Source organism: Tasmannia lanceolata, unplaced genomic scaffold, assembly GCF_043159265.1.
Source record: "Tasmannia lanceolata isolate RefF3 unplaced genomic scaffold, GAP_Taslan_0.1 ptg000002l, whole genome shotgun sequence".
Lineage (NCBI taxonomy): Eukaryota > Viridiplantae > Streptophyta > Magnoliopsida > Canellales > Winteraceae > Tasmannia > Tasmannia lanceolata.
In genome coordinates, this window is record NW_027518679.1 from 58,298,962 (window position 1) to 58,321,981 (window position 23,020).

Genomic DNA, 23,020 nt, shown 5'->3' on the forward strand with positions numbered 1-23,020 from the left:
ACATAACACGAGGAAAATAATATTACTCCTCTGACCTTAAGATATATCCATTATCCTGTGACAATTCCTTAAAACTTAACATAGAGAGTACTGGATGAAACTTTATGTACAATTGTCGGGAAGTCTGCTCTAAACCTTAAGCAGAATCTCTAAGTCTACAGACTATGTGCCTCTTTCCTTAGCCTCAAGGATTGTTCGGTAGTCGTCACCACCAAAACATCTATAATGTAGGTTGTTAACTTATATGTGTCTTTTAATATTCCAATGAGCATTGGTACCACCTTCTCTTGGATCACCAGCACCGGTACTACAATCTGGTTCTCCTTAAATGTGATTTTACTAAAGACACTACACTCCCACTAAGGTCACCATCCTTTAGAAGTCTTGGCACATTTAATCCCGACAATATACGTACTATGGGTCAATCAACAGAACCTAAAATCCTTAAATACTTTAAGATAATCTATGAAATTGCAACTTATGGTCATAGAGCTTAATCACTATATTCGTGGGTTATAAACTTTTGCCTCATGTAAACAACCCAAAGTTGCATGTTTCTCAATTTCAGCTTCCTAATGATCCATAAATCTTAAAGGGTCTTAGGCACAGCCTTACTTGGATCACAAAATACATGGGTGTTTTAAGAGTTTTAACCCACAATCTTAGGCAACAGAGAGTTGCATAAATGACCCTTATTGTTTTGATCGTTTACGTCAAGTTAATTCTCGACTCTTACCTTATAGATCACAAACAAAGATAGGGCCTCCTACTTCTGATTAGAAAGACACATTTCAATATGGCTAGAAGATTTAACCAAAAGGGTAACACCTTCCGCCACCAACTGTCAGAGTCCAAAGATCCAAGATGTCATTGTGAATGACCTTTAGTAGATCAATACTCTTGGTGACACCCTAAACCGATTAATCTTTGTATATTTCTCCTTCAATGTATCCCGTATCATTGTTTAAATCGGTAAAATCAAGTGAATCTAGAATTCTTCTTTTACCCAACTATCCTCAGATATGTGGTTAAAAAACTTAAGCCACTGATTGGATAAATTCTTGTTCACGCGATTTCATTTATTTCTAACAATACTGATTATCTCATTCTAATGCAAGGTGGGTCAAGTCTGACCTTGAGAGAAGTGCAATCCAAGTCAATAAGGATTGCCCTGAAGAGAACCAAAATCACTAAATGAGAAATGAAAAACTAGAGAGAATCCATTACACTTCCAGACCTTGATTCATAGCCAAAGGAATCAAGTTTTTCTAGAATAAGGTTTCTAGTTCATATGAAACCAAAATTTCAGAAAAAAGTGGCGAGTAATAATGGATTCAACAGCCACCTTTATTCTATTTCCCGATATAATGGTATACTCTCCTCTACTAAGCACCTAACTCACACCAAGACGTCACATAGAATTCTAAATGTGAATAGTAATGCCTTAATCTATTCACAAATCTTTTTCCGGAGTACTTACGAAATAGAAATCATAATATACAAAGATATGGTATTAATTCCAGGCCATATCGAACTTAAGGGATCCATACTTTATGTGTCATTTATTATTCAAGATAATGGCACTTGATACTAAGTTCACTCTCTTTAATTGATAATGCTAAGACTAGTCTATATCTTCAGGACTCTAATGCTGCCATTTAAAATAACCAAGAGGTGTGTCGAATGTGAGCACAACCAAGGTTCTGAATCTAAAGCCTTTCAAAGTGTGCTCAAAACTACAACTTTGGTGAATATACTTTAAGGTTATCAAAACACATAATAAGGGTATTTGCAAGTGCTTCCAATGATCCTCTAAAATATTCACTAACTACATTCAAGAACTCCTTTGTATTTTCGAGTCTTAAAAACATCTCGAATTGCATAAAAAATGGAGATCTACCATTACTACTAGAGTGATACTAACATTGAACTCCCACTATTCATAAGCATTTTTTAGATGTGGGTTTAGTGAGCCTGTCATTCAATGATACATAGTCTAGCCTTTTGTGGTCTTGAATTATGCAGATCTATTACATCACTTGCTAAGGTTTCTGACCCACTAAAGTACTCAACATAATCGGTATCTAGAAAAGACACTAAGATACCAACAACTTCAATGTCACAGACACAGACTTGCAGTTCCAAACATGTTCATTTCTTATAACACCTGTTCAGTCCACAAATGGAGTTTAATTAACTCAATCCACAATTTTAATCAATCCAACTGAAAAGAATGACTAAAATGTATAAAATCCTGATGATACATAAGTGTGCTTCTAATTAGATACCATATGTGCCATCGTGGGCCGTCCGTTGGGCCGTGCCATGATGCAGAATTGGTTTCTACTTTAGAAAACACAATACCATGATTATGAAAAGACACCAGTGTATCACCGTGGGTCGTCCGTTGGGCCGTGCTACGGCACACAATTGGTTCTCACATACAATACTCAGTCAATCTATCTTAAGAGAAAATTAGTTAATTGCCCATAATCACAAAAATGTGACCCTGACGAAACATCAGACGTGTCATTGTGGGTCGTCCGTTGGGCCGTGCCACAACACACAAACGATTTTCAATTCAGGAAATCACAATACTGTGATTCTGGCGAGACACCAGGTGTGTTACCGTGGGCCGTCCGTTGGGCCGTGCCACAGCACACAATTGGCTCTCCCATGAGACCAATTAGGGCCAAATAACCCTATACTTGAGGCGCACATCACCGTTGGGCAGAAGCATAACCCCAAACCAGGTTACCCAGGCCTAGCCCTCTCACACCGCCTATTTGTGCAAAACAACAGTCATCCGTTGGGCTAAGATGATCTTGGACAAATAGTCGCAATTGAAAGTGGTTCATAGTCCATAAATGTGTCATTCTATACGACACGGTTCTCAAAATTAACCACTTAACCTTAAACGATTTCGTTTCCCAGTCGGAATCGCAGTTCTTTGTTCATTCATTTAGTGACCAATCATAACAAGATATAGTTCAATTTCAACTAAAAATAATGAACAACGTAATAAACTTGTGTATACAAAACCAACTTTCAAGTTCCATGATCAAACATAATTCAATATTTTAGGTTTTGAAAATACACACTATCAGTTTATTATAACCATAAGCTTGGGTTTTAAGCATATCTGGCATGAACTAATGTGCATTCAAGTTAAAAGTTTAGTCCCATATATGATTTCAACTAATCATTTTAACCTTTAAGTTATATGCAAAACATAAAGCATATAAACAACATATAGGGGTTCTTAAGTTAAGAATTAGAAACCAAAGGTGTTCATTGACTGAGTTTTAATCATTAAACAACAACAAAACTTTACATAACTGGGTCTCTATGGCATTTAGTTAATTCTTTAAGAGTTTGAAATCAAAATTAAACTCAAGGCCCACTTTAAAAATCCAAAAGTTATAAAATTACACTGGAATTTTAAAATCCAGATTCCGAACACCAAAACAGACCTTGGAAACGGGTTCAGAATCGTCTAAAACCATAGGAATGGTCTAACCGATGTCCAAAACTCCAAAATATTTGACTTAAAATCAAACTTACAAAACCAAAAGTCTTGATTTTACACTGTAACTATATCATACAGTGCTTAAATATAAAAAATGACCTAAAAAATAGGTCCAGAACAGTCTGTAACCTTAGGAACCAATCTAATCCGAGCCCAAAACTCCAAAACTTTTGACTCAAAACCAAATTTATAAAGTCAAAAGTGTTAAAAATACATTATAAGTGTATTATACAATGCTCAAATGGCAAAACGGATAGCAAAAATGATTTCAAAGGGTTGCAAAACGTTCGGAACCAGTTTTATTAGGGCTAAAACCCTAAAATATTTGACTAAAAAACCAACTTGAAAAATTAAATTTTTTTGAATTTACACTATACCTATATGATACAGATACCAAATGCCAAAACTGACCCAAAAAATGGATTTAGAAGGGTGCAAAACCTCCAGAACCGCTATAATCTGGCCAAAAATCTCACAAAAATAGGCCAAACCGAGTCAAACACAGATTTGGGCCGTTTGGGCCTATGGGCCGGTTCAGGTCAGGTTGGGCCAAGCGGTCTGGTGGGCTTAGAGGGTCTACTGGACCCTTTTTAATTGAAAAGCCCGCTTCCTATCCTTGCCTGACACTATTCATCGTCTTCTTCATTAAAATAGTAAAAATTTCAGCAAAATCCGAAAAAACATTCAAAGTTCGATTTATTATTGCGGCTTCGTTTGAAGTCCGATTGAGGCTCAGAATACGCCATTGGACTTGTCTTTCAACTAACTTCGCAACCACGCTGGAAAATCTCCGGTCGGACAAGCCGGTCGCCGGCGGCACACTGTTTTCCGGCGAGGTCCAAAACTTCCCCAAAAGTTAAATTTTCATCTTTAAATCGCCATCAAATGCAATCCAGACATCGGATTGATGAACCGTTTGTTGCGTTGGATTCATGGGAACACAAGCAACGTTTCAGTGCCATTTAATCATCGATCCAACTCCAGAATTGATGGCGGCACTCAAAATACAAGTTTTCACAAACCCTATTTCAATCACTTTTAATGTGATTTTCTCGTCATTTTCTCGCCGGAACCGTGGCTCTGATACCACATGTAAGTGTTCATCATAAAAGGAACACAGGCAACGGATCTTTGGCGGTCCAACTTTGAGAAAATCACAATTAACCATATGGATTGAAATTGAAACAGTAAAGAAAACATACCGAAAGCCGAATATCGTTTTGCTATTACTGGAAGGATTCCATTCCGGTATTTCTCCTCACTCCACAACAGACGGTGATGGGGACCGACTTCCTCTCTCTTTTTGCCGTGGATTGCAAAGAGAAGAATGTAGAAATTGTTGTGTGCAAGTAGGGACCGGATGAGAGAATAAATAGACATTTATGGGAAGAAACACAACTCCTCATCACGCTGGTTCCCTCCCCAAAAGTCTCTTACATTTACACCCCTTCTTTTATGGCTTTTCACTTAATGCCTTTTCACAAAACCAACTAACAAAATGATCTAGGCCGTTGATCTTGCACATGCCACAAAAATGGAGCGGTAGAAAATAATATATATCAGAATCATAAAATAAAATGTGATCACAACAGTGTATCTCAATACCTAATGCAGACTCCCACTGTCATAGGCTATCAAAAGTGTCAACCAACCTTATGCGCGCTACATGCTCTCTGAAGAGCTTTGGTGACAAGCCTTCAGTCAAAGGATCTGCCAACATAAGTGCGGTGCTTATGTAATCTTCAGATACACACTGCAAAGAGAAGGATGTAGAAATTGTTGTGTGTAAGTAGGGACCGGATGAGAGAATAAATAGACATTTATGGGAACAAACACAACTCCTCATCACGCTGGTTCCTCCCCAAAAGTTTCTTACATTTACACCCCTTCTTTTATGGCTTTTCACTTAATGCCTTTTCACAAAACCAACTAACAAAATGATCTAGGCCGTTGATCTTACACATGCTACATCTACCGTTAGAATAATTTCCTAACATAAAAAGCAAAGGAAAATCAACAGAACGTTAACTTTCTTCTCAAAGGTTTTGCAACTTTTCAGACACTTAGCAGAAATTTGCAGTGACTTGTTATGACTTGCGAGCAAAGCAGACTCACTATACAAGATTCTCTCCCGCATGTTTCGTCCTGTCTAAAAATGGGAATGAGCAAAGAACATGTTGATGGCCGAGGAGGTTAACCACAACTGCTACAGAGTAAACTTGGCTACTTTATATGTTTTTTTTTTACCTGACCTTGAATTGACAATTTATCAATTTGAGAGTGGACCATTGGGTGCTGGTCTAAAATGGAGAAAGTGGATCTTTGAATGTTGATATATGCTGTTTGATTTGTGATTCTTGGTATATGCTGTTTTCTCTCCTATAAACACTTAGTGGCTAAAGTCTATGATGGCTCCTGTTATTCCATAGTAAAATGAGCAGTGATAGCTAAAGTGTCATTTCAATATGTCAACATAAGTAGATTAGGATTAGTTTGGCTGTGCAACTCACTTGCATTTTGGGTACAACTTGTGTGTAGATTACACCCCAAAAGGTCTAAACATGTTGATCGTTACATCTCAACCTTAGGTAAACACATAGAGATAGTTTTACGACCCGTGTATGCACTAACTAGGGGTGGACATGGTTCGGTTTGGTTCGGTTCGGTTTTGGGGTATACCCAGAACCGAACCATATATAATCGGTTTCCTGAAATTGGAACCAGAACCGAACCATATAGGTTTGGAACCGAACCGAACCAGAACCATATATAATCGGTTCGGTTCGGTTCGGTTCTGAGTTTACCCAACTTTCACCAAATGTAGATATTTTGCCTAATCGTATTTATAATCGGTTCGGTCCTGTTTATATATGAACTACAAACACTAACATGCACGAACTTGGAATAATCAGGCACAAATTTGCACAAATTTGAACAACGCAAAAATTATATATGACCTACAAACATGCACAAATTTAGAATAATCAAGCACAAATTTGGGGGATGAATTAAAATTTTAAAGGCAAAGCGATGAGGCATTGGGTTTTAAGGTGACGGTCGGTTCTCGATTCGGTTTTTGGTTCCAGGATCCCAAACCCAGAACCGAACCGAATTTCCATCGGTTCCAGGATATCAGAACTGGAACTGAACCATATAAATATGGAACCGAACCGAACCGAACCATATGTGCTAGTTCGGTTCGGTTCCTCGGTTCGAACCGGAACCATGTCCACCCCTAGCACTAACAGTCTCCCACTTGGTCTACAAGTGAATATGTGGTTTTGAAAAAGAACTTTATTAAAACTTGTCATGTAAAGTGGACTGGCCAGTCCTTTAAACTTTGAAATTTCAATCATAGCTAAGGGTCTAAGATACTGTAAAATGTCTCTTCCTTTTGCTAGATGCTACAGCTGTCAGAGCCAAAGAATCAAACCATAATAACTTATTGAGAAACTCAATTCTGATATTTCATAAATGAAGCTTGAATATCTTCTTCCACTAACTAGCATAGTGTACTTTCGAACCATTAAGGAAATGTTAAACAGACTCAACATTCATTCAACCATTCTTCCACACAATAAGTATAGAAAGGCTTCCAGTGGAGGTGTGTTGTGTGAAAAACATGAGGTGTAGCCGTCTAGGGCTCAATCCTATAACTTATTAACCAAAAAATCTGAAAAAAAGAGAGTGAAGAAATACATTCAAATTTGTCATCATATGCCCTATAATTTTCAAATGAAAATCATATTATTATTTTCACAACTATGTCCAAACAATCCTCATGAGTTATTTCATTATTGACTTCATTTAGTTTACAGAAGCAATATTGGTGGTTTATTATGTTCATCCCTAAAGCATTTTTGGCGGCAATTTATTATATCTGTCGCTAAAGTATTTTTGGCGACTAATAACATAATACACTTTTTTTACTTTTTAGAAATGCATTTTAGCGACATATTTTTTTATTTTTGAAATGATGAGATATATATTAAAAGAAGGGGGACATCCCAAGACCGAGGCGGGTAATTGTACACAATAATTGAAACAAAGAGAGAAGATAACAAATAAAGCATTGCTCACGGAGGGAGAAAGTGAAAAATCTCCAAGACGTCCCATTAGCGACGGATATTTTCCGTTGCTATCTGTCTGAAATTGGCAACAGATAGAAAACTGTCGCCATTTCCGTCTAATTACGCTTTATAATGGGAGTTATTTTTCATCGTGATGGAACTTTACCTTTTGGCGACGGATTATGTCTGTTGCCAAAAGTTGTATTTGTTGTAGTGTCATTACCATGCTTGGCCGCCACCATTATAAATCAAGAAAACATAAAACATAGTGAGGTCCATTTACAATCAAACACCTAATGCATAGAAAGAGGGCCATACAATTCAACATCATTCTTAACTCAAATACATCAACATTACAATGAAAATGTGTCACCCATTGTAAGCTCACTCCTATGCACCCCTTGCCAATTCATTCCACAATCTCATTTGATGATTTTTGGTATATGCTTAATGGTATGCTTAAAGGTAGGGTTAATGCCCCTTCAAATGCTAAGCATCTCCACTATAAAATGAGATAGCTTCAGTGCTCATCTTCTCACTTCATTTGAATCTGTCTCACCAATTGATCTAAAACATGATTAATTAGGTAACTTTGCCCAATAACTTTCTAAATACACCCCATCCCACCCTAAAAAAAGACTAACTTCTATCGGATCATGGTTTCCTTTTGAGCTACCTTAAAAATCAAGTTTGAGAGGGTCAGTTGATGGTGGTTGCTAGGGGTGTCAATGGATCCAGACGGTCCGATGGATCGTCTGAATCCAAATGTTAATGAACGGGATCTAAACATATGAATAGGATCTATGGGCATATTTTGGATCATCAAATCTGAGATCCGAAAATTTTTGGATTGTGTATGGGTACGCCACATATGCCCATTGGATAGTCACGATCCGAAATGGTTTACTAAAGTACCCTCCAAATTTTGTTAATGCTAACTGTTCTATGAAGGGTACTTTGGTCAAAACCTCTCTTATCACTAAATGAATCGGATGAGAATGCGATTTCACTCATTTCAGTCGCTTCATTTCATACTTTCACGAAGGAAAAGAGAGAGGGTGTAGACACCCCATTTTGACAAGACCATTTTCCCCAAAATCGAATAAATTCTCTAAATTGAATAAAATCCCAATCCCGAAGTTGAGTCGAGATCCCGGAACCGAATCTCAAAATTTTTGAAAAATCAAACCCTAAAACCCTACAAATGCCCATTTCCATATATTTTGGAAATCGTTTGAAAGCCTGGGTGATCTCTGAACCCCATTGCATTCCTCCGTTCAAATTGCCCTGATCCTCTTTCTCATTTTCGTAAAAGTTTGAAAGAGTTGCAAAGGACCCCTGGTTTTGGTAGTGGCACTCCATTGGGTTTCTTGAGTTTTAGTGTTTATCCGCGTACAATATTTTGATTTTTTTTTCGCTAACTCGCCCTGTCGTAGTGTTTAAGGAGCTATTAAGGGGGTATCACATTTCCCAGGATGGCCCTCGCAAGCTAATTAAGGAAGAGGGACAGACGAGTTAGTGCGACTATTAAAATATAATTGTGCTCAAATCATTGCAAAGGATAAGTAATGATATATTTTATCCCTTCCTTTGCCCAAAACCACCCCTTGTTGCAAAAATAATAATATAGAATTCATTAGATGGGGGCTGCCCCATGAAAGAAGAGAGGGCAAATATATGTTGCTCTTTATAAAAAGCGGGTGGGATAGCCGAGCATGGGTGCCCATTAAAGCAAAAGAAGAAGAAGAAAAAGGGGGTAATAGGGATGTGGATAAAAGTGTAAAATCCTCCTCTCAGGAGGGCATTTTTGGAAGCTTGCATTTCTTTCTCTACAAGCCACAAGTATGGGCCATTGGATTAAGGAAGTGAGGTGTAGGGCTTAGATCAACTAGACACTCTAGATTTCTAGGGTTCCTAGGATAGAATTAGGGCAAGAGGGATAAGGAATCAAAGGCCATAGGATCAAGAAAGGTAGGAAATGGATGGCTGAGATTAGAGGAGGGTGGCAACCCTAACTATAAAAAATGGAAAATCTCGTGGGTAGAGAGAGGGGGGCCAAAATTTTTCTAAAGGAGAGAACAGGGAGGGAGCTGAAAAAAAGGGAGGAAAAACTCTTCCATTTCCACCGCCACCCTCAACCTCCTCCACCATCACCATCACTCTCTTCAACTCCTACATCCCCTCCCTCCACCATCAAGTATCCCTTCAAACCCTATCTTGATCTCCAATCCGACCACCTTCCTCAGCCTCCATGGATTCCGGCAATCTCACCGGAATCCGGTGACCTACCACCAAGCTACCTCCGACCATCTCTCTCTCCTCCATTACCACTCTACCCTAGCCTATCAACCACCATCTACATCACAGCCACCTCCCTCTAAACCATCTCCTTCCAATCCCTCTTCCAATTTTGGCCACCGGAATCTAGCACCACCATTAAAAATAAAATAAAAAAAACAAACAAAAACAGAGAGAGGAAGGAGAAGGACACCACCACCAATCACCACCGCACTCCAACCTCTTTCTCCACGGCGCCACCACCAGCCACCACCCTCAACCTCCAACCCAAAACCCAAAACCTATTTCCACCCTAACACCACCCTTCGAAAATCCCCTCCCATCCTCCACCTTCACCTTCCTCACCTCAAAAAACCGAAACCCCTTTGTCTATACCTCCAAAAATTGAAACCCAAATCTGCCTTCTCCATTCCACCACCCCCAAATCCATTTCCCGGCCAACCACCGGCCGGCCACCACCGCCTCTCCATCTTCTCCAAACCGCCACCACCCTCACCATTTCTCCTTCAACAGCCACCATCAATCTCCCAACCACCACCCTCAGCCTCCCTTCAAAACCCTTCTAAAAAAAAGAAAGAGAGGGGAAAACCCATTTCTCTGCAAAACAGAGAGAGAGAGAGAGAGAAGGAGAGAGAGAGAGAAGGGAAAAAGGGTGTTGGGCTCGTCTTCTCCGGCCATCTCATCCGGCCGGTCACCCACCATCATCACCACCATCTTCCCCTTTTTCTTCTTCTTCTTCTCCTTCTTCCCGCCACCAGCTGAGCCACCTCCAACCGCCGGTCAACATCCTAACCGACCACACTCACATCTCCCCATCATCTCTACCACCGCCATCATAAATCGAATCACCATATCCGGTCAATCCGTTGCCACCGGCCTCAACCATTTTCCCAATTCAAGCTAACCCCATCTTTATCACCTCAATCTCACACCCTTAACCCATTTTCATTTCTTAACCCCTACTACCCGGGCCCAATTTCAAGCAAAACCCATTTCGTTCCCTTCAGCCATCCACCTTCAATTTCACCACCATCTTCCATCTTTGCCTCTTCACCCTCTACACTAAATCTTTTATTTATTTATTTTAGAACCCCCGTTTCCAAGCCGACCATCCCCCCATTCCCCTGATCCAAACCTACCTCAATCATACCCTCATTTTCGTCTCCACTACCATCACGATCGCTGTTTCTGCAAGTGGCCAGGAAAAAGAAGAAGATTCGGTCTCGAGCATAATACGAGTGCAGCACTGGAGGAGAAATCCCAGTATAAGCTTGCCAGAAAACTCAGCAACCAATACCACCCTCAACCGTTCCGGGTCCGTCGATCATCTTCAGTGAGCATTTTACGTCAGCAATTTTTGCAGCGAATTTTGACAGGTATTCAACCAATTATTATTTTCATTGATTTGTTTAAGAGTTCCATTGATTGATCACCTGAGTTGTGTTTGCTTGTCTAGAGTAGATGAAATCAAGTAAGAAATGAGATCAGTATAATAGCTTCTTTACTTGCATGCCATATTTGAAAGTAACCTTGGGTATTACATGAAAGAAAATGAGCACTTGATCTGAGAATCCAATGGTTTATAATCCTTGCCATGATGGAAACAGGGCTGTGGTGTTTTTATTTTTTTTTGTTTTTGTCAAGCGTTTGAGGTTTCATTTCCGATCTCTAAAGCTCCCTCCCGTCTTAGGGATATTCATTAGAGTTCGGGTTTGTTACCAATGTTTAATATCTTCTTTGGGTTTTCGGAATTCGTCGGGTTAGGCGATGACGGAATTTTTCCTGAGCCAACCCCTTTCCCTTCTTATCCCCTTTCTTGTCCTAGGATTTTCTAGAGGGTTTAGGGATTCCACCTTCTTCAGGATCATTGCTTCTTACAGGGTTGGGGGTTTCTTTCCTTTCCTCAGTTTCGGGTCTTCTCTTCATACGTTCCTCGGGATTCTCTTTGCATTTCGGGATCCCATCGATTTTGGGAGCACATCGTCGGGTTTAGGGCGATGACGGACGGCAACCTCTTGAGCCAAACCCCCTTTCGATCAAAATGGATAAAAATACATAAAAATCAAATAACAAAAAAAACCAAAAACATCAAAAAAGCAACAAAAGCGTTTTTCGAAAAGCTGTTTCGAACTACGTTGGCTTGATCCCTTTTCACAGGGTACGTAGGCAGCTTGGGATCGTCATCCCAAGTTCAGTCAAACTTTTCAATAAAATCATTTAAATCCTTCAAAAAATCATTTCAGCATCTAAAAATATCTTTCAAGCTTTTTCTCAAAAATGCAAAAACCAAAATCGGCAAGGATGGTGATTGCCAGGTCACTCGGAGCCTTCTTTTCATTTCATTTCCGATGTTGATCGTGGTTTGCCGGCGTTATCGGTTTTCCGATGTTTTATCGGGTTTTGGGACGGGCGATGACGTAGCGTGGCCCCTTCACAGGGACTGTCCTCGCTGAGCCCAACGATAGGCTATGACGATCGTGAGACTTATCCGATTTTAGCGGATCAGGATCACTGAGCTCGATTCCTTTAGAATCGCTCCCTGAGTCTATCGTATGTCCCATTTTCTTTTCCCTGGCATCCTGGGTTTGCGCATACCGTCTATTTTCTGATTCCTTTCTTTCCTCGCGTCTTTTAGCTTATCATGTGTTTGTCTTTGGTTCCGTGTGTGTTTACTTTCAGCTTGCTTGTTCCTTGTGCGTTTAGTTTCACCTTCTTATTTACTTGCTTAGCTGTGACATTTATTGGCTTACTTATCATGATCATATGCTTAGCTGTAGATATTTACCGCTTTTCTGCTTATCATATCTGCTATTACTTGCTTAGCTGTAGTTGTGCATGCGGATGTTATTGCTTTCCTAGATGTGATGGGTTAGGATTAGATGCGGTGAGTTAGGATTTGGATGTTTATTTTCTTCTGCCCATCCCCGGGTCATGCATGCATAGATAGACGTTTTCTCGGGGATACTCGTTCCCATTTCACATGATTTTAGCCCAAAACTCTTCAAAATTAATTAAAAATGGCATAAGAGACTAGGTGTTTGCACTTGGGCGAATTGGGGGCGCTTAACACCTTCCCCATTCGTCATCAGGCACGAACTTTTGTATCTCTGGTTATCCGTTGCAACAGAGTATTTCATGGGATCTAGGGCCTACTTCCCTGGATGGCGACTCTTCTTTGTTATAGGTACATCTCGGTTTCGGGCTAGTCCTTGAATCGAGAGGTATCTCATTTACATCGCCACCCATGCTGTGAGTGGCACCATTTCGAGAGTTCCTGGGTAGAGCTCTCCTTCACATTGTGAAGATCTTTGAGGATCGACGGGGGACCTCGTGTCCCTCGCCACATTCGTCCTCAGGATCGGGGTCCACAGGCTGGCGACTCTGCTGGGGACATTCTTGGAACATTGCCTAACTCTGTAAAAAATGTCATTTTTACTAATTTTGAAGAAATTTGGATTAAAATCGTTTTAAGTGGGAACCTTTTCCGTTAGAATCCAGGGGCACCAAGTAGGTGCGTAAATAAAACGAGGGATTCACACACTGCACAACATGCATTATCATATTCTTTATTTCTTTCATTGTTTTTTTATTGTTGGCTCCATGGGATAGATACAGTACATGCCGGAGGGTAAGTCATTACCTGGATGGGATTATTGTATCTATTACCAAGCTATGCGCCGGTGCTGCAGCCGTAAACACTAGGCGTACTTGTGTTTACAGCAGCCGATGAGCAATGAAGCATACTATGTATAACATTGGGCGTACTTTTGTTATACATATTAAGTATGGTTCATACGCATAGTACCCGATAGATTGAGTCCGGAGCCCTACTTTGCTTTATATATTATGTATATACATACTGACTTAGTGAAATCCAACAAGGAAGTGCCCGTGTTTATATATATATATTGCATTCATTTGGGGATGAACATGTGTTGCTTACACATGTGGAGCCTAGAGTTAGGAGCCTTGACCCATTTATAGACTAGGGTAGTTCACCTCGTGTGGCTACAAATGCGGTCCGAGTACACTCACTTGTCTGTCATGAGTCGAGATTTCCTTGACTCCGCTAGATTAGACTAGGGTTGGTGCCCCTGGTTAGGGTGTATATATATGTACATATATTTATTACTAGATTAGGGTTTGCTTCATAGCTAGGTTTTCTTTCCTAATCTAATCCTTTTTCCCGTCCATCCGTCTTTTGGATTGTGATCAGATCATTGGTTTCACATCATTATCTTTATAGCCATGATCTCTTCCCAGAGCTTGATCCTTTGATCGATCTTGATCAGATCGCTCCGCATGCCAATTATGAGTCTACTTTGCCATTATCACTATCAGAGTGTGCGTTCTTGCTGAGAGCCCTGTTTCATCTTGACCTTATCGGCATATTCTTTATGCTTGGTTGCCGAGACCCTCCTTGTACAGTCGTTATGCTGCCGGATTTTCTCCAAAAAGCCTTAAGCGTAACCATTATCCTTTAGGGTAATTGATAAACCATGTACTTACCGTACCATATCCCCTAGTACAGCTGTTATGCTGCCGGATTTTCTCTAAATGTCCTGAGTGTGGTCATCATCTTTTTAGGCTGGTAGCTAAACCATGTACTTACCTTATCACATCTCTTTGTACAGTCGTTATGCTGCCGGATTTTACCCAGAATATATTGAGTGTGACCGGTATTCTTTAGGGTTATTGAGGAACCATGAGCTTACCTTCCCATGATCCTTCTATGGGGCTGTTATGCTGCCGGATCTTATTTAAAACCTTCTGAGTATGACTTTATGCTCTAGTGTTAGTGATAAACCAGGAGTTTACCATGCCATGATCATTTTGTAACGCCGTTATGCTGTCGGATTTTTATCTGAAACAACATGAGTGTGATGGTTATCCGTTTAGGTTTGATGGGCCGTCATGACCCTTCTTACAATTGTTGTACTGCTGGTTTTTACCCAGAGGGGAGATGTGTTTGTATTATCCCTTGTTTCAATTTGTGCATAACATTCTTTCTGATTATCTTAATTTAAATTAGTGTTCTTACTTCCATTTCAGGAGTCTGAGTTAAGCAATAGCCATTGCTTCGAAAAAAGTTACCATTTCACAGCCTACTTGGTCCCGACAACCTTCTACGTCGAGACTAAGTCGTAGATCTTCTTCACCTATCTCACCAGCTGTATTTCCACTTGTCTCCCCTTGTCTTAACCAAATGGCCGAGTCAAATGAGATGTTAGCTGAAATGAGGGACATGATGAGAAACCTTACAAGAGAGGTTTCTACCCTAAAGGAAGAGGTTACTCAGTTGAAAAGTGAGAGGACCGCTACCTCGAAACAACCTGTCGTCCAGAATCCTCCCAATGTGATTCCAGGCCTTGTTCAGTCTGTCATTTCTCCTGAAAATGATTTCTATGACGAGCAGTATGTAGCGGAGAACTGTCTCCCGCAATCAGTCAAGCCAGGCAAAGAGAAGGAATTGGTTGATAGAGTTGAAAAGTTGACTCAGCAAGTTGAAAGCATGCAAGTTAAGGGCCCAAAGAAGATAAATATGTCTGACTTTTCCCTCTTCCCTGGTGTCACTCTTCCTCCAAAATTCAGAATGCCGGATTTTGATAAATATGATGGGACGGGGTGCCCGTGGAGTCATCTGAGGTCGTTCATTTCAAATCTAGAAGGGTATGGGCTGTCTCCAGAGCAGATCGCTAAGGTATTTCCGATGTCTCTGGCAGGAGTAGCCAAGAAGTGGTTCCTTCATCTGAAACCCGAAGAGCTCGGAACCTTAGACGAAATTGCTAACAAGTTTGTTGAACAATTTTCAATGGAAGAAGGAATTGAAGTTACGAAGAGGGATCTGAAAGCGATCAAGCAAGGACCTCAGGAAACGTTTACCTCTTTTGTAAGAAGATGGAGGAGAAAAGCGGCTCAGATGACTAACCGCCCTTCTGAAGAAGATCAGATCAAAATTGTGGTCAAGAACCTGTCTCCGCAGTACTACCACTTCATGGCGACGCATTATTATTCTGATTTCAATCACTTGATCAAGACAGGAACCATAACTGAAGATGCGTTGCTGAAGGGTTCTCTGGCGAAGTCATCTTTTGATCCGAGGAATGGAAAGAAGCCAATGGTAGTTTCGAAGCCTGAAGTTAGCAATGTGGTTGCTGCGCGCCCTATGAGAAGAGTTGTAGCAGAAACAGAGCAGCCAATGAGGAAAGCGCCAAGGCATTTTGATCCGCTACCTTACCCTTTATCTGTCGCTCTCAAGAAGTTACTAAGAGACAAAAAGATCACTCTCTTAGAACCGAAACTTCCACCACCTATTCTCCCCAGATATTGGCGTGAAGATCAGCACTGTGCATATCATCAGGGAACAGGGCACCTAACAGATAACTGTATGGCCTTGAGGCATAAAATTCAGGACATGATAGAAGCGAAAAAAATTACTGTATTTATGCCAAACACTACCCGGAATCCATTACCAGCTCATGCTGCGCGCCCTCCACCTACAGTTGGGGCAGTTTTTACTGAAGAGCCTATCCTTGACCCTGCTTCCTTGATTTGTGCTATCGCTTCTGATTCACCGACTGTCTTGGCATTTGGCGAGGAAGTTGAAGAAGTAGAGGAAGAGAAACCTTATGTGCTGGGCGGAGATGAAGATGACTATGCTGAGTCTTCTGCTGGTCCCTACATCATTCAATGTGATGAAGAGGAAGTGCAAGAGGTGGTTCTGTATGTTCTGAGCTTTGATGACGATGACTTTGATTTCTTGAACGATCAATGTGACGAAGTCCGCCATGTTACTCGAGGTGGGCGAATTTTCAAACCCGCCGAGTTAAGAGCTGAGAACCCAGCTGAAGTTGTAAGAGCCGCAGAAGCGCAGAAGCAGAGCAAGCTGAGTTGCGAGGAAGAGGATGAGAGTCTTTTACGCCAACTCAAAAAGACCCAGGCTAATATTTCAATTTGGGGTTTGCTTATGGCTTCCCCAAAGCACCGTCAAGTTGTTCTAAGAGAGTTGAATGCTGCACAGGTCTCTGTAGATATCACATCTGATGAGCTGGTTGGTTTGGTAGCGATGGCTAGGGTGTCCAAGACTCTTTCTTTCACTGATGAAGATCTGACATCTGAGGGTCACAATCATACGCGTCCACTGAAGATCACTGTTGTCTGTAATGGTAAGAAGGTTCCAGATGTATTAGTTGACAACGGGTCCGCACTGAACGTATGTCCGTTAGCCACTGCTGCTGTCCTTGGATTTGGGCCGAATGACTTCATCCCTTCTGAACAAGGAATTTTGGCGTATGACGGTACCAGACGCGATGTTATTGGAACGCTAGCAACCGAAATTCTGATAGGAGGAGAAATCTTTGAAGTAGAGTTCCAAGTGCTCGATATCAAAGCATCTTTCCTTCTCTTGCTTGGCCGACCTTGGCTCCATAAGGTTGGAGTTATCCCTTCCTCACTGCACCAGAAACTGAAGTTCATCAGAAACAACAGGGTGATAACAGTCAAGGGTGATCCTGATTTAGAGGTAGGCCAAATTTCGCAGGAGGGTACCTCAGAAAAGAAAGATGATGTTAGTCTGACCGGGTTCTCTGTAGAAGTCACAGCCATATCATTTGAGAAAGCAAAGAGTGAAGAGATTTTGTTCCTCACCAGCACTAATCCCCGGGTTGTAAAGATGATGCGTAAACAGGGGTACCTTCCCGGTGCAGGTCTGGGTCGCAATCATCAAGGGATAGTCGAATGGCCTGTAATGAGAAAGAATGAAGGGTTGTTCGGACTCGGATATGAACCTTCTCGTGATGAGATTAGAGAAATGAGAAATTACATGCGGAAATGGTCCGAGCTCCGACGCCGGGGTCTAGAGCTGCCGATGAAATCATTCAGTCTAATCAGAAATGGTAAATACCGCAGAGAGGGTGATGACTTTGCATTCTGTGGGTTCGCAGAGCCGTGGGTTGATGAACTGACAGGGCAGGAGCTGCCGGGGTTTGAGATATTTTTCGATATGGAGCTGCCAGATGAATACCCGAGTTTGCAGATTCATGAGATCGAACCAGAGGTTGATTGGGCTGATATCCTTGAGCCGTGTCTTCTGAATTCCCTGTTCCAGGTTGAGTTACCGATTGTAGCCATGATCGGAGGAGATGCGCTGATCCTTGATCCTGAAAGCCTTATCACCCCAGCCGAGGGACCTCTCACGAACTGGAGTTCCCAGGTCATACCCCGAGTCGTCATCCAGTACAGTCCTGTTTCTATCAAAGAGTCTGTTGTCTCTAGCTACATGTCCATTTCCGAGTCAAAAATAGAGTTTGCTTTATCTGATGTTTCTTTTGATGCAGGTACAGTCGTGATCGAGCCCGTTGATGAGGAGTCTTTCGATGCCGTTGTTCAGTCCGATGCAGAGTCCATTGCATCTTCCGTTGAGTCTATCGAGTCTGTCGAGTCTGTCGATTCTGTTCATACGATAGTACAGTCTGATGATGAGTCTGTAAAGATTTCTAAAGATTTCAATACTGAGCCTATTGAAGGCGCGTCAACAGATGTAACTTCGATTTCTTTGAATGAAATAAAAGACTCTTCTTTTTATTCGCCTGTCTCTACTTCAATTTCTGCTTCTTTATCTGATCAAATTAATAATAATAATAATCAAGACTCCCCCTCTAATGAGGATGCCGACGAAACTCCCCCTGAAATCAAACACATGATTAGGCAGGAGGAGCAGCGTCGAGCAAAACCATTCGAAGAGGAAATCGAGACCATTAATATTGGTGATGAAACCCTAATTCGGGAAATTCGAATTGGCAAAACATTAACTCCTGAAGAGCATGCGGAATTAATTGCCCTATTAAAGGAATTCAAAGAAGTTTTCGCTTGGTCCTATGATGACATGCCGGGATTAAGTGAAGACATTGTTCAACATAGACTTCCCCTAATCCCGGCTGCCAGACCGAAAAAGCAAAAACTCCGAAAAATGAAACCAGAGTGGGACTTGCTAGTCAGAGATGAAGTTCAGAAACAATTGGATGTTGGCTTCATACAAGTTGTTGAATACCCTGAATGGCTAGCCAACATAGTACCGGTGCCCAAGAAGGACGGAAAAGTTAGAATGTGTGTGGATTTCAGAGATCTGAACAAAGCAAGTCCGAAAGATGATTTTCCTTTGCCACACATTGACATCTTGGTGGACAACACAGCAGGCCATGCTCTCCTTTCATTTATGGATGGATTCTCAGGATACAACCAGATCAAGATGGCTCCTGAGGACATGATCAAGACGGCCTTCATCACTCAATGGGGGACATATTGTTATAGAGTTATGCCATTTGGACTCAAAAATGCTGGAGCAACGTATCAGAGAGCTGCTACCACTTTACTGCATGACATGATACACAAAGAGGTCGAAGTATATGTTGATGACATGATCGTTAAAGCGAAAACTAGGGAAGAGCATGCAGGGGCATTGAGAAAGTTCTTCCAGCGAATCCAAAAGTTCAAGCTCCGTCTCAACCCGAATAAGTGTGTATTTGGGGTTACATCAGGAAAGCTGCTGGGATTCTTGGTCAGCCAGAGAGGGATTGAAGTAGATCCGCAGAAAATCAAGGCTATTCAAGAAATGGCTCCGCCAAAGACTGAGAAGCAGATCCGTGGGTTCTTAGGAAAGGTCCAGTACTTGAGAAGGTTCATTGCACAGTTGACAACGACTTGTGAACCGATTTTCAAGCTCTTAAAGAAGAATGCTTCAAAGAAATGGAATGAAGAGTGTCAAGAAGCTTTCGAGAAAATCAAGCAGTGCTTGGCTTTACCACCAGTTTTGTCACCAATCATACCAGGACAACCGATGTTGCTGTACTTGTCTGTTACTGACACAGCGATGGGGTGTATGTTAGCGCAGCAAGACCCGGAGTCAAAGCGAGAAAGAGCCATTTACTACGTCAGCAAGAAAATGTTGGAGTACGAGCAAAAGTACACCATTCTTGAGAAGACTTGTCTAGCACTAGTTTGGGCTACTCAAAAGCTGAGGCATTATTTGTTATCGAATAGGGTTCTTCTACTCTCCCGGATGGACCCATTGAAATATTTGTTCGAGAAGCCAGCCCTCACCGGAAGAACCGCCAGGTGGTTGTTGTTATTGTCCGAGTTCGATATCACTTATGTCACTCAGAAGTCAATTAAGGGGCGCGTGATAGCTGAACAGTTAGCCGATTCACCAGCAGAAAATAATGAATTTTTGAAAGCAGAGTTTCCAGATGAGGAGATAATGACTGTGGAAGATGAAGTTCCAGACACAAAGTGGTTGATGTACTTTGATGGAGCAGTCAACAATCGAGGCCAAGGTGTGGGGGCGGTGTTGGTGTCACTAAGAAAAGAGTATATCCCTATATCCATCAAACTTCAGTTCAAGTGCACAAACAATATGGCAGAATACGAGGCGTGTATCTCAGGTTTGGAAGCAGCCATAGCCTTGCGCATTCAGGACCTAGATGTATTCGGGGACTCAATTTTGATTATCTGCCAAACTAACGGAAACTGGAAAACAAGAGACGATAAGTTGATCCCGTATAATACGTACCTAGAGTCTCTGGTCAGAAAATTCGGAAATATCACATTCACTCATTTGTCCAGAACGAAGAATCACTTTGCGGATGCATTAGCTACTCTGGCTTCGATGCTTGATATTTCTGCAACAATGGAGGTTCAACCATTAGAAGTACGACTTCAATGGGCCCCGTCACATGTTAACGCTATTGAAATAGCAGCGAGGTGTTCAGATGGCAAGCCTTGGTACACGGATATCAAAAACTTCATCTCAGGCAAAGGACATCCGCCGGAAGCTTCAGGAAAAGAGCGAAGGTCTCTTCAGAAAATGGCCTCTAACTTTGTCATCTGTGGTGAAGAGTTGTACAGAAGGTCGTTCGATGGAATCCAACTTTTGTGTATAGATGAGGATCAAGCCGCTGAACTCATAGAGCAGACACACGAAGGAGTCTGTGGACCGCATATGAACGGAAAGATGCTGTCAAGGAAGATTCTCAGACTTGGTTATTACTGGCCGACAATGGAAGCAGATTGCTACGCCTATGTGAAGAAATGTCACAAATGTCAGGTCTACGCCAATCTCATCCATGTGCCGCCTTCTCAGTTGCATTCTCTTACTTCACCGTGGCCGTTCTCAGTATGGGGAATAGATATCATCGGGAAGATAAGTCCGAAGTCTTCTAGCGGCCATGAGTATATCCTGGTCGCCATTGATTACTTCACAAAGTGGATAGAAGCTGCTTCGTATGCATCATTGACCTCGGCTTCTGTTGCGAAGTTCATCAGAACGAATATCATTTGCAGATATGGAGTACCACATGAACTAATTTCAGACAATGGGTCCCATTTCAAGAAGGAGGTAGCGCGCCTGTGTGAGGAGTTTAAGATCAAGCATCATAAGTCTTCGCCATATAGACCCCAAACAAACGGAGCTGTTGAAGCTGCTAACAAAAACATCAAAGTAATCATCAGCAAGATGACCGTGACTTACAAAGATTGGTCGAACAAGCTCCCGTATGCTTTGTGGGCCTATAGAACGTCAATCAGATCCTCTACAGGTGCAACTCCCTATTCTCTGGTGTACGGAATGGAAGCTGTCTTGCCTGTTGAACTGCGAATTCCCTCCTTGAGAGTGATGATGGAAGCGGGGTTGCCAGAATCTGTTTGGGCTCAAGCTAGACATCAAGAGTTACAAATGATTGACGAAAAGAGGCTGAAAGCATTGTACCATGTTCAGGGGTATCAGCGCCGTGTCGAGAGAGCCTTCAACAAGAAAGTTCGAGTTCGAGACCTCAAGAAAGGAGATCTTGTTCTGAAATCCTTCCGGGCACCGGTATATGATCCCAGGGGCAAATTCAAGCCAAAATGGTCAGGTCCATACATTGTTGACGAAGTCCTGCCTGGAAAAGCCGTCAGACTCCTCGATGAAAATGGAGAAAAACTAATAGAGCCAACAAACCTTGACCAACTCAAGAAATACTATGCTTAAGGCACCAGAAGGCCTTCCTTGGCCGACCAGAGCTTCAAACTAAAAATCCTTACTTAACATATCAAAAGAATCCTTTGCAAAACCCTTTTGAGCTTACACAAAATCAAAACATTCTATCTTCATAACCCATAAACTAAGGGCATTTGTGCCTTGAACTACGCGCGACCTGATCCTCATCCTTTGGGGGTACGTAGGCAGTCTGGCTAGTCCGGATTCGGTCGAAACCTTGGAAAACTTACCAAAACTCCGGTCCTTCAAACCCTAACCTACCTAAAAAGTCCTTTTGGTGCAATAGGCAAAGGTTTGTGGCTAAAAAAAAATAATAAAAAAAAAAATGGAGTCTGAAGGCCCGTTAGATTGAAAACCCACAAGGGCGATCTAAGCAAAAGTTATGGTCATTCACCTGCTAAGTTGAAAACCCGAAAGGGCGGCTTAGGCAAAAATCAAGGTGTGAGCCTGCTGGATTGAAAACTCGCAAGAGCAATTCAGGCAAAAATTAAGGCAAGCGGTCCGCCAGATTGAAAACTTGAAAATGGCAATCTGGTCAGTGGCAGTGACTTCTCAAGGAGCTGAACAATTGGAGGCAGACAAGACTGGTAACCCGATAATGGCATCATCAAAGTCTGAATAGTGCCAGCATGGCTTACTTTGATATTCCTCTAAATTAGGGGCATTTAAGACTAAGCAATCAAAGGGGTTTAATGCCCATGACGGTAATACCGAGCAGGGAATGAATCACTTTTAAGCATAGTATTCGATGCACTCTAAGAGTTGTTGACCTTCACCATTTAAAATATTTGTCAGGTCAAGAAGCAAGTTGAGTCTTTCTTGAAATCCAAGTCTTGTGCTTGTCAATGTCTTTTACTTGTCACTTGTCGATGTATGTCGCGTGTCAAGTCAAAATCTCCCCGGTCTTGTATGGTCAGTACCTTTCCCAGAGCTGGGGTGGCAGGCACCAAAGCAAGAAGTTGCTTCTCCGGAAGACAGATTAAATCAGAGCAAGGTTCAGAAGAATAGCAAGCTATCGGGCCTATTGAGATTTTGTCAGCTGGCAGATTTGAAAGAGACCTTTCAGGCAGAATTGATCTTATGGTTTTCATG

General features: G+C 41.7%; 1 protein-coding gene across 1 annotated transcript; it reads left to right on the plus strand.

Moving 5' to 3' along the window:
• Positions 1-15,103: 15,103 nt before the first annotated feature.
• On the plus strand, positions 15,104-19,872 carry LOC143845548 (uncharacterized). The gene is made up of 5 exons (XM_077353929.1): positions 15,104-17,272; positions 17,360-18,422; positions 19,128-19,242; positions 19,336-19,572; positions 19,764-19,872. Exons 1-5 carry the CDS (start codon positions 15,104-15,106, stop codon positions 19,870-19,872), a joined length of 3,693 nt encoding a protein of 1,230 aa, XP_077210044.1.
• Positions 19,873-23,020: the final 3,148 nt, after the last annotated feature.

Excerpts from the sequence above, each read along its gene's own strand:
- LOC143845548 (XM_077353929.1), top strand. The coding sequence starts at position 15,104 with ATGGCCGAGTCAAATGAGATGTTAGCTGAAATGAGGGACATGATGAGA. Across the intron at positions 19,243-19,335 it reads CTCAAAAATGCTGGAGCAAC|GGAAGAGCATGCAGGGGCAT; the intron begins GTATCAGAGAGC and ends AGCGAAAACTAG. Across the intron at positions 19,573-19,763 it reads AAGGTCCAGTACTTGAGAAG|CGATGGGGTGTATGTTAGCG; the intron begins GTTCATTGCACA and ends TTACTGACACAG.